The 12,968-nt window shown below is 39.4% G+C and overlaps 1 protein-coding gene across 1 annotated transcript in view; it reads left to right on the top strand.

Annotated features, from left to right (window-relative positions):
* IL16 (interleukin 16) overlaps nt 1-12,968 on the top strand; it is a gene marked incomplete at both ends in the record, with an annotated part of 35,248 nt that overhangs the window by 7,265 nt on the left and 15,015 nt on the right. Inside the window, 5 exons of the mRNA XM_084293220.1 lie at nt 6,294-6,430; nt 7,179-7,287; nt 9,363-9,459; nt 9,920-10,062; nt 12,457-12,567. Coding sequence (XP_084149346.1) covers nt 6,294-6,430; nt 7,179-7,287; nt 9,363-9,459; nt 9,920-10,062; nt 12,457-12,567 — 597 coding nt within the window. The remainder of the gene's footprint in view (nt 1-6,293; nt 6,431-7,178; nt 7,288-9,362; nt 9,460-9,919; nt 10,063-12,456; nt 12,568-12,968) is intronic.

Here is a 12,968-nt window from a genome sequence, read left to right as displayed (position 1 = left end):
GGTTCAGTTCATAATTGCATCTTCTAAGCAACTTCCTTCCAAAAGTATATGGCATGGTGGCACAGTCCCCATGTAAAGGACAGACAACTTTAACTGTTGTCATTGACACCTCCTCTGTAGTGAGGTTATATATAACCTCTTTGGTGGAAGGGGTGAAGGTTGAAACAAGAATTAAGTAGGAGCCTATCAACATCTATTCAGTGGTTCATTACATTCAAGGCAAAAACCTCAGTGGGTGCTACATCCATGTAAACTATGCAGTTACCTGAGACATTTGGACATTCAGATCCTGGCAAAACATGGCCATTATATTTTGCACAGGGCCCTGTGTAGCAGATCTTAGTGGTTATGCCATTCCATGACTTTAGCCTACACTGATAAAAATGACATAGATATGTCGTTTTCCTGCTGAAGTCCTACCTTCCAGTCACTTTTATTTTTTTTATTTTATTTTTTTTTTATCACAGAAAATCTGTTATGACATGCAGAGAACAGAGAAGACAGGAGACAATCTGGGAAAAGGGAAATGGAGAAGGGAAAAGAAAAAAATTATGAAGACAGGAAAAGAGGAAACAGAGAATGTGTACTTGACTATAAAATACTTCAAAGCAAGTGAAGCAAGAGGAGGAAAAAGCAATAGCCAGGAGCAGTGAAGGAATCAGACTTGCAGCAAAGTGCATTTGTTAACGACTCCACATTTCCTATCAAATACCACATTCTTCCTTTTTTCCCTTCTCTGCCTCCCCAGTGCATTTTGTGCACTGCAACAGCAGACTTATTCACCTACATGTTGCTCTGCAGAAAGGCAAGTAGAGATGCCACACTTAAGGGCCATTAGTTCACAGACTTTCCAACAATTTCTTTCTTTCTGTCTGACCAATTGTACAAAAATAATAAAAGCAAATAACACATCACCATGCACACTCAGGCAAAGAACAGCTGGATCAAAATCTTATAGCACATAACTCACACACTCTAAAATGGTACCTGACAAAGAATATCTCAGTGTGATCCATTAACCTCATATCCTTTTCAATGCATCTCCTCTACTTTCATTATATATTCTAAATAGCAATGATTTCTCCCCCTTCTCTAAATGTACTGCTAACAATGATGAGAACAGTCTTTTAATTCATTTGGTTTCTTTGTTCCAAGATTCACTCATATTGACTCTTGCTCACTGTGCCTACAGCACCCGGCATTACCTGGGCATCATCCATTCAGCCAGCTCCCGGACCACTTAGTTTCTAAAGTGAGGCGTATTTACTCTGGCACTGACAGAGCTGGAAAACCAGCTTGTCAATATATAAATAAGCAGATCTGCTTTATAGTTTGCTTCTCACAAACTCAGCAGTTTCAGTTGGCCTGAAAAGGAAAAAAAAAAAAAAGAAAAAAATTATCTGATACCTGATGCACTGACAAAGCAAACACTTTTGAAGACAGCCTTGCCTGCTCATGTCATTACAAACTCTGAGGCTTTGTCAGTTGTAGGAAGGATGGACAGGAGTAGACAATATTGACTTGTTCTTCAGAGAACAGCAGTCTATGCTGGGTATGAGAGACGCTCCCAGAAGCATTACATTACAGTCAATGGGCTCTCCTCCCTGCACTGTGGACAGTCTGGGAAGCACTGAGGTATGAGCCACAGAGGATGGTGGTAGGGGTGAAAAAACATTTAGAATAAACTGTAAACTGGAAGGGATGGCTCTTTACACAAACGTTGGATCCAAACTAATCGGACTGTGTGATTCCTCTAGGTTCTAGAAACTTCTCTGTCCTTGCTCCCCTAGGTCCCTGACTGTCTGCTTGAAGAAGGAAAAAAGCAAAAGGTCATTTTCTCTCTTGGTCGTCACAAGAATTATTTTTATTAGCTCGCCTTTGTGCAAAAGCCAGTTAGTTGGCTGCTTGGTACCAGGACAAGTGTTATGGCAACAGACTGTAATGTCTTGAACATGAGCCTATGGGAAGGATGGAAAAACAAAGCAAGTAAGGGAGACTATTTATTTAGACATTTATGTTTTCTCCTCCCTTTTTCTATTTGCTCTGTCTTTCCAGCCTTCCTGTTTTGTGACATCAGGGCCATGCTATCCCCAGAGCAAGTTGGAAAAGAGGCTGTTTTATTAAGATAGTGCATGCTGCAAAATGTGGTCCAAGGCACAGGCTCCCAGAAAAAAAACATACCAACGAAGGGTGGAAAGGTCTGTCTGTAACATCTAATATTCTGATTGTCTATGGAGGGCAGAACCCGAATCCTATGCCCTGATTCTTGCATCATCTAAAGGCATTCTGGCTTCTACCATTTTATTAATTGCAAAGGGAATATGCTGCTGGGAAAATGAATCACATCTACTATAAATGTTTTGGAAGGACCAAGACATTGGCTAGGGCATGTCAGAATCAGTGGAGTCACATTCACATCAGTTTGTACCAGAGATATGCTGAAACTTGTTAGAAATTATACAGAAAAAAATGGTTCTTGAAGAAAATCCCCAAAGGCTGTATTCTCTTAAACTTCCACTTGGAAATCCCAGCCATTTCACAGTCAGAAGGCCAGAAAAGCCAAATATTTAAATTCACTATTGTACTGTTGTAAGAATTTTTGTTTTATTTTTTATTTTGTTGGCCTTTTTAAAACAACAATCAACTCATTGTCATATGGTTAGTTAACTGAGTCAAAGACCTTACTTGAACTAGCCTTGTATAACACTTTACTTCATTTCAGACAATCTAACTACTGTGTCTTATGTTAAGAGTGCACAAAAGTTTTTTAGTTTTTCACAGATGCCATGGTTACCCTTATTTCAAAACAACATCTGGAATGAGATGTTTTGAGACAGGACTCTGGGCTAGAAATGTTTAATGAGAACATGAAGGGAAAAGAAATCTCTTAAATGTCAGATAAAAAAACATCCTCAAACTTTTCATTTGGCATGACAAAAGAAGAGGAGCAGGAGAGAGTTGGCCTGGACTTGCAAATGACTTTTCCAGAACAAAACATATGAAAAATTAATCTACTCTCACCTGCAACACAAATGAATTTAAGAAGACTCTTGAAATCTACCTTTGATTTTAATGTTTCAGTAAAGTAGATTCAACTTAAAGACTAATTTTGTTTATAATGCACTTTCAAAGTGTTGGGTTGCAAAGGCCCTTATAAGCAGAGAAAGATTTTATTCACTGGCCGCAAATACACATTTAAACATATGTTCTAATAAAGAGAAGGCAAAGTTGACGTAGAATCCACCTGCTCACACACCAAACCTGTCAACATTATTTTAGCAAATTTTCAGCATTTGCTACATTCAGAGCTATAAATCACCTTGCAAAAACAGCAGGACGCATTAAAAGGGAGGAGGATACAAAACAAATACTGCCTTTACTTTTGGAACCATCAGCAGTATTTCTATGCATAAAATAACAAGTGAGACAGGAAATAAAAGACATTAAAGAACAAAACCCAAAGCAAATTGAATGCTGGAACGTGAATTGGTCAAGTGCTTATTTTTCTAAAGAACAGCTTTTATTAATTTTCTGTCATGTTGCAACAACTTGGATCTGAATATAGTGATCTATATCCAAGATCCCCAAAAGTGCAAATGCTGACAACGTACAGATATTTGCCACATGTGTCTGCAGCCCAGTAATCTTTTTTAATTTTTAAGTAATTCACATAAATGAATTTTGAAAAGTATCGACACACACAGCCTATTTGAAATGTAGCCCAACCTGGTAAGATGACTACAGATTTAAACAAATTTTTTTCCCAAGATTTTTCTGCAGTTCATTTAACATTTCTTCCAACTGAGTAAGTGTATGCAACTGATTGCTCTTAGAAAGAACGTTCATATAAGTTCTCATTGCTGTCATTTCACATGTATGTCCCCAAATTACCACCCTAGCACTTGTCCCATTGTACAAAACACATCTTTCCCAAAGGACTTAAACAGTGCTAAAACAAGCAAACAAACAACAACAACAAAAAACCTTCAGAGACAAACCAATTACACCTTTGTGAAGTCCTGAGAAACTGATGAGAGCCAAATGCCTTTCTGACAATTAGATTACAAAGGTTTTTATAAATACTATCAACGCAGCAGCTGAGCACTATGAGCAAGTTACTGGAAGAGTAGGAGCGTAATTGATGATGTTCTTAACAGAGACAAGTTAGGGACAGTCTGAAAAGACCCACTGTTAAGTTAAATCCAGACTGAAATGGAGAAAGATGAACAACTATGCAAAGTTCTCCATGTGTGTACCTAACCAATACTAGTGAGAGCATGTCAACATATTCCAGGGGAGCAGTACAAAAGACTAAAGGATTCTACCTTTAATATCTATCTTACATCTTTCTATGCTTTAGAATTAGCACATTGCCCTTCTGAAAACCTTAAAAATTTAATGAATGCTTCATGTTTGCAGAATGTAGCCTGTAATTTCTTACTAATACATAAAGCAAATAAAAAACATTCATAAAGTTAGCTAACAATTTTTGCTACTCAAGATCTGACTTTTAAGGCATTAGAATTCTAATCTTTGTTTTCTCACCATACTAAAGATTTTAAAGAAAAAAAGAACATCACATAGTCCCGATTTCAAGCAGGTATTTCCCAATGGTATTTACTTTAGGTAAAAAGTAAATACAGAAGCTCCAAAACTAATACTAGAGTTCAAACAAACTGGTTTAATATAGAATTTTGTCCATACTCATGCATTTACCTATCACTCACTAGAAGTACTCTTCTTGAACAAAAGAGGCTTCGTAAAATTCAGACACTCCTCAGTAATGGCAGACAATCTGGAATGCAAGCAAACCCACAAAGTTAACAAGTCGGTCAATACAAGTATAGCCCTTATCCATTACCTACTGAATTCAGTCTGTAGTGAGCATAGGGCTCAAACTCAAATACTTCTTTCATTCACAGCCTTAGATTTACTCTGGCAGGTCTCAGAATGGGAACCAGGCTTCAACATCCAGGATGTCAATGACCTTTATTGAAATTGCTGTAAATCCAAAGTTTGCCTTTGTTGTCAGTCAGATTCTATGATTCTAAGGTATATTGTGATCCCTATTGATCTGTGGTGAAAGGGCATAATGGTTCTAACCTTCATGGCTAGATGAACTCTGCTTAGAGCAGAAATGAAACCCTAGTGATGCTGAAGAAGATGATTACACAGCTTTCCTTGTGCTGTCAGAAGACTTTAAATCACTGGAAATAGTTCGTGGCACTCGGACCAGGGGATCCTGGAGCAATACCGACCGTCAATTCCCATATATTGTGAATGAGACAGCACTCCTGACAATGGCCTGTCCTAACATACGAAATGTGCTTCCCCTTCAGAAATCTATACCCCAGTCATACAGATCTCCTGGGAACAAGCCTGGATCCAGGATACACTAAGGACCCTCTTCATTTTGTGGAGTATGGAGAGGCTGGTGGGGGCAGGGAAAGTGGATTTAGCCGGGAGGAGAATGAGTGAATACTTGAATTAGGATATGTAACTGAGCAAATGGAGAAGAAATGGTGTGCTAACTTCCCAGTTTCCTTTGTTTCTTTGGAATTTGTAAGTGTTTAAGTATTTGTGCTACAGGAGTGTATTTCCTAGACAAATGTGTTGTCCTTTGTATGCTTAGTCAATTCATTCCTTGCTTTATTTACTCATATGACTTAAGACTATTTCTCTTTCTGTATGCCCACATGTTAATGATTCATAACTGTGTTACAAATGTGCTTACAATTAGTCCTCCAGATGCAACACACAGACTACAGCAACCTCAGTCTGGAGCAGACAAAATCTTCCACTGTTGCAGTCATCTTTGCTCCCTACCCCCTCCTTAAAAAGTCAGCAGCTGGGGTGGAGTTTCCAATGTTTTGTATACACTTATTTTTCATTCAGACATCTTGTGTTTCTGGAGTATTTCCTTTTCTGGTGTATGTTTACTTTTCCTCCCTGTCTTTTCTTATAATAGTTAGCATAGGCAGAATTTATCTAGTTACTATGAGAAGTGTATTATCAGTTCTCTTCCCCTCTGTGCAAAGAGGCACTCTGCTGTAGTACTTCACTCTTTTAGACTGAAGCCACTAATGTCCTAAGGAAAACAACTTTTTCTAAACACTGACTCTATAACACAATTATTCATTCACAATTGCACAGTGTTATAAAGGTCTTTTCATCTTAAAGGCAGTCTGGTTCTAAGGACATTTTCTGCATTTCTTAAAAAGGCTCAAGATAAGTAACTTTTAACATCCTTGGTATGTTTTCTTTCAATGCAATCTTTCATCTTCCTGAATCAGGACAGCTGCATCTGCAGATTGTGTACAACCACAGGGAACAGCAGCTCAGGAATCAAGCTCTCTAGGAATCCAAACTGTGCACCTCTCTGGAAAGGGTTCATGGGCTGCAAGGTACCTGCTGGAAGCACAGCAAACAGGTACAGTATGTATGGAGTTAGTAAGCTTATTAAGGAGCTATTTGTCTGCATGGATTTTGCATGACCATGACAAACATGGGTTATTTTCTGCTGTCATAGGAGCCTGGTTGCAAGCTATTCAAAGTCCTTGAGCATGTGTACATACAACAAGCTGGCCAGCATGGGAGCTTCCAGGCAGGGAAATGCAGGAAAAGGGAGGGAATGGCTCACACTTGAGCTCTGCCCCCATAGGTAGTACAGATAGATACTAGTGGCTTGAACCATTTGGCACTGAGAACTTAAGGCAAAACAAGAGCCCTGATAGTAAAGGCAGAGTAGTTAGAGCCCAGGAAAGCTTGCAAGTAACAGTATTCATGGTCAGGACAGTGCAACCAGCCACATCAGGGTGTCCCTGGGTGTCTGGAGCAGGACAGCAGCCATACAGCAAGAACAGTACTTACCATGGCTTTATTCTAAGGTACACTTGAAGTCTAAGCTATTGATGGATGCAGCTGTATATGGAAAGGTAGTTGTTGATCACCAGGACTGAGCAGAAGGGAGTAGCGACGGGAAGAAGTCCTAGCAAGGGATGGGGTGCATCATACATCAAAACATGCCATGGCAGCTGTGTTCAAGGCAAGGGGAAAATTGCAGTTCACTCCTTAGTAAGGCATGTAACACACTAGTGCCATATTGTTCATCTATAAAATGATATGCATGCATGTTCCTATTTTCTTTTTCTTTTTTTTTTTTTTTTTTTTTTTTTAAGGGATGGTTGTCTGAGCCCAAGGGATGAACTGTTAGCACTAAATGGACAATCACTTAAAGATCTGTCTGGCAAAGAGGCTGAAACTCTCATTCAATCATCAACACGGCTGGTGAACATAGTGATGGCTAGCAAAGTAAGCATGAAAGTTGTGTTTTTCCCTCCAACTGTGGGGTGATTTGACAACATTTACTTGATAGAGAAGGGGAATTTGTGCAGCAGACATTTGAAGAACATGTTTTTGCTCTTCCTGACAAAACCCCAAACCTCTTGTGGTCAGACTCTGGTAGCTTTCAGCATAGCTTTTTCCCAGATAAACAGAGGCTATGGGGAAGCCAAGGCCCTGGGAAGTTCTAGCAAAGGCTGTACAATCCCTCCTTTTAGAAACCAATTGCTTGCTAATTTTCATTTGCCATTTGGAAGTTGAGCAAAGACAGAGGTGGATTAAAGGAAGATCTATGAATCCAGAAAGCAGGCCATGTACTGAAGTAGTGAGTTTGTTCTTTTGCTTGTTTGTTTTTGTTTTGTTTTGTTTTGTTTTTTTAATGTACGGTCTACAGCTAGGAAGTTCTTGGGATGAATGCTACTGGAGTCTGCTACAGAGACAAGTCATCTTCTGCTTTTAAATCTACAGTAGAATAACATAAAAAGTTCTGGTATAATCCTGGAATGAGAAAACTATCCTGACTGAAGCTGCTATCAGGTCTGGTACAAAGTACCTCTTTCTAAGATTGTAGTGTTGTGAACTGTCTCACACAGATGTCTACTGGATTCTGCCAAATTTTTTGTTTATTTTCACTCCTTTAAATGCCTAAGTGGCCAGAGATGGACTATATTAAACTATTGTAGTATAGTACCACCCAAGATGCAGCCAGGGGAACTGCACATTTAAAGACAAATCTACTACAAAATATTTAAGGTTGACAGAAAAGGCTTTTCATGCAAGCTGGCTCGTGAGAGAAACACTGCCAAAAGCAGTTTCATAATGTCTCTTTAAGGATCTGCCTTTTTTTTTTTTTTTTTTTTTTTTTTTTTTTTTTTTAAATTATGAAAAGCTCCCTAGAGAAAGGGACCAGAAAGCCCTAGTAGGATTTAGCTACTTAGCAGATGTCTCCACCTGCTGTCGAAGGAGAAAATTACCATTGCTTAGTTCTTGAGAAACAAACAGCACTATTGTTTGGCTTCTGGAAGAAAGGATTTGTCTTGGTTGACCCCAGGCAAGGTAGAACATATGGATCCTGCTCTGATGGTGCTCTATGACTTTCTTAACCCCTTCAGAATATTTCTGACCAAAACCCTTATATATTTGGAATTTTATTATACTTCAATCAGTTTCCCTATGCGGTCTGCATTCAATTATGTTATTCCTTTAACTGTGGTTCCTTCATCAGTGACATTCCTTGTGTTATGACAGAAATAGGGCTATCAAAAACCATATACACCCAGTAGTTATTCCTTACATCAAACTGTTATTCAGTTGTTATCATTTATTTATTTTCAAACTATTTTAAAAACTTGTATTTAAAATCCTGAAAGTGTTACCTGCACGGTTTTAAATGCTAGAACTAGTGGCCATAGTTTGAAGTACAACATTCCAATTAGAAGGGGTTGAGTTTTTGGAAAGCACTAAAGCCTAGGCCACAAAGGTTTTTAAATACCCAGATCATATTTGGTCATCCTTTTAAGATCAGCAGGAGTCACCTATTCACCTTTGCAAAGCTGGGTCTAAACACCTTCTTTGTGAAAATAATGACCTTCTAAGACAAGGAAAGCTTAGTTCCCAAAAGTGCCAGTCACCTCCAAAAGTTAGACTGGTATGGCTACCATTTACCGTACATCGAGACATTAGTCTCTCTGAATTGACTGGGGATGACCATTAATTTTCTGTCCATTCTGACTAAAGACCAGAATCTATTTCTGTTACTCCTTTGGCAAGTTATAATGATGTTTCTAGCAAAACTTTGAGCTGTGTTCTCTTTTATCATCCTTTTTAAATAATTAACTTTGCTCCATGTTTTGCATTCAGATTGCAATTTCTGCAAGCCAAATTAGAAAGAAATTAGTAGAAAATTTATTTTTAAATTGAGATCACTTTCCAGAATTTCTTGTGGTCTTCTTATAAAAAATCAACAGGTGGAAGAATTTCTGCTTAAAATGTCCCTGATCATTTTGTTTGTTTGTCTTAAGGAAATGTCAACCTGTAAGGAAAGACCTCTGGAAATACAAAATGGTTGTTTTTTGCACAATAAAGCCACATGTCAACGGACTCGCAGTAACTCAACCAGTAAGTTGCAAAGGAGTTATCTTTCTTCTTGTAATATTCAGAGAGCAAACAGTACAACACTCCATCGTGTGATGGTACTGCAGCGTTCAAAGAAATTGCACCTGTTGTGAAGACTTAGGCTGAGATCCTCAGCTATGAACTACTGACCAAAAATCATCACTGTTTATATTCACAATATCCTACAATCAAGGGTGTTGTGCATAAACATTCAATTTTAAGTTTTGGTTTGTTTGGTTTCTGAAGGTTCTAAATAAACCAATGCTCTTTTGGTAGGGAATGTTTGCTTTTGCTATACTTAACATTATGGCTACTCATACAGTTAACATTAAAAAAGATCACTCCCTTCACAGAAATTTACATCTGGAAAAACATTTCTAAGTAAAATTTACCATATTAGATAAACATGCAGAAATGCCAAAATCTAGGAGAAGTAACTGAGACCTTTCCCCATGTCTGGCAGGCATAAACCCGTACTGGACAGGGGAGACAGACTGTACAACACCCCGGAAATCCGTGCCCTTCAGAGATCGGCAGCCCCACGCTCTCCATACCAGTCGGAAATCACTTTCCCAGCAGCTGGACTGCTCTGGAGGGAGAACCCCAGTAAGTACTACAGGAAATCACCTGAAAAACATACAAAATACACTGAGATGAGAATCTTGGAATGACGCTGGCAGCCACGCTTTCCACCAAAATGTGCCTTCCTCACAAGCCCTGTCAGGGAAGATGGCGCCAGAGACGCCTCCTGTCAGGGAAGATGGCGCTGGAGACGCCTCCAGTCTCTGCCTGCTACCTCTGTTTAAAACCCCACACCTCCTCCATGGGGAGCAGGAGAGCAGGCAAAGTAGTGTGCCAGCAAAACCCCTTTTCTTCAGCAGCTTCTCCCTCCCCTTGCCCCGGCAGGTTTTACAGTGTGTGTAAATCACCCCGTGTGGTTTGCACCACCTTGGTAGCCACCCGGAGCCGCCTCAGAGCTCACCGCTGAAGAGGCCCTTTCCTGGGTGTCTCCCCGCCGCTGGCCGTGGAGATGCTCTGTGCACGTGGCTGATAAAACCCCGGCCTGAGCTTCGGGCCCTGCCGCCGTGAGCCTCCTGAGTCACCTCCATTGGCCCAGACATGGCCACAAGCAGGTATGGACTCGCCTCGTGGCTGGTAGTCACTGCCCCTAGTTGTGTGAGGTGTCCCACTTTCTACTCCACTGTGAGTCAGACATATTTCAACAACCTCATTAACATATGCCCCTTTGTTATCCAGGTGGATGCTAAGCAATCCACTTCAGGCCAGAAGAGCAGAGGCAGGTTAGAGGGCACGTGGGTATATTTGTGGCTGAAGTCCCCAGATTCAAGCCTGGAGTGGGGTGATGGAGACAAAACTCCTCACAGTTGGCTGCCACCTTCTGAAGCCTGGCTGGGGGTCTTGTTGCTGCTGCCCTACCTTTCCCTGGGCAGTCCTTTACCCTGAGGGCACCAGAGCCTGGATGAGGGCTTTAAAGGGCTGAGGAGGTGGCAAACCAGAGCACAAATCCCAACCATACAATGCCCGTGCAGACAAACCCTCAGGGATTTGCTGGACTTCATCTTGCTTGGAGGTCGCACGTGGCAGGTGCTGCCCATCCAGAGGTTCTTTGGTGGCATCCCAGTTCTGGGTACTGTTCTGTGTACATCACACGCAGATATACAAAGCACATCTTGCACAGACAGAAATAGCTCCTTTCACAAACAGAAGCAGAGGAAATTTGAAGATTTCCACTTTCAGATTCAGGAGACCTGAAAAGGGGGAATAAACAATCACCTTGATGTGGCACTGTACACTTACTAGAGTATATTTTTGGTCTTTCATAGCACCTCCCTTTTCTTACTTATATTCCCAATACCATGTTGAATAAATAAGCTTGTATTCAGGTCAAATTGAGTCTTATTTTTTGCATATATAGAAGCCTAATTTTTCACTGATATTCCACGCACTTTCACACCTGCTAGTTTCATTTTACTGCATAAAAAAAAAAGTGTTAAATTTGCTTGGACTTGTAAATGAGTTCTGTTAACTCTGGCCCTTCTGAACCTTGTTCTTTGTGTTAGCTTTAGGTAATGACTTTTGTCAGTGCTTAAATTAGTTTCTAATTCCCAATTCTATGTTCAGTTAGGAGGTTTTCATTAAATATTTCATTAAAGGTTCATTAAAATGGGTCAGATCTCAGGGGTTGGAATACATCTACTAGCTGCGGAATGGAAGAGAAAGCACTGAGAAATTCCTTGTTTTGGTTATCAAGCAAAAAGAATGTACTTCACCTGTTTCAGATGTAGAAAGAAATGTATTTGGTTGCTTATGGAAACAGTGAAGAGTAGTTTGTAGTATGAAGGGCTTTTGTAAGCACTAATTAGTGCACATTTTTGGGAAATGCAGAAAAGGGGCTCTGTATGTCCCATTATATTCTGTGGCAAAAATGAGGGAAGAAGTTAGAACTTCTTGTTTCTTATTTAAGTTCTTAGAGATAAATAAGATAATACTTGCCTAGGACCCATAATAGCCATAAACAAGATTTTGGCATGGAGAGTCAAGTAAGACCACAAAAATGTGTCTCTCTCTGCACCACCACACAACCTCAAGGGCCAGTTGTTTTAGTTTTGCTCTAGTTTAGTCACTACAGGGCAATTTCAGTAAGCAAGACCTCAAAGTTCAAGTCATGTGCATTTAAAGATAGCAAAAGACAGACCACCAACTGCTGAATGTACCACAAAAGAAGGCCTGTTTTAGCATAAAAAGCCCTGACTACTCAGTGTGGTCTTCAGTTCCATGCAAACTGATCAGCTGAAGAAACAACCAACTTCAGAAAATGAGAAAGATTTTTTAAAAGCACTTAGTAGCATCAGTTATAAAGAAGAACATTTAAAATAAACAAGTTACTCTAATCTAAATCAAAAAAATAAATAAATAAATGGTTCTGCATTAAGAGTATATCTTTTTTAATTATTATTATTTTTATTTTTATGTCCACAGGCAATTTCAAGGCCGTCTAGATCACTAAGTACAGCACAACTAGTGCACACATCTTGTGGCTCACAGGCTTCAGTAATCTCAAACATCGTACTGATGAAAGGACAAGGGAAGGTGAGGTTGGTTCTGTTAATATAACATAAATGGAGTTTTAATTTATTTCCCAAATGTGATCTGCAAAGTTCAAGGAAATTACTTCAGGGTATTTAAGTTGCTACTTCTGGATTACCAACTAATATCCAGGCTTTATTAGGAGTGATTAGTTATCATAATTACCTTGTTAACCTACTGAAATATCTGTGAAATTATATCTAAAAAACTATTGTCATTGAAGATGCAGAAAACAGAGAGTACAGAATACAGAGAGAATACAGAAGCTATGAACTTAAAAATATAACTTTTGAACTTGTCGAATAAGGTTCTAAAGTTATTAATAACTATTTAAGTATTTAATATTTTAATTATAACTATTTAAGCTGTGAGATGACTCTCAGAAGTTATTCCATGAAGCATGA

The sequence above is a fragment of the Netta rufina genome, assembly GCF_964035555.1.
Source record: "Netta rufina genome assembly, chromosome: 11".
Lineage (NCBI taxonomy): Eukaryota > Metazoa > Chordata > Aves > Anseriformes > Anatidae > Netta > Netta rufina.
This window is presented reverse-complemented; position numbering and strand designations above follow the sequence as displayed.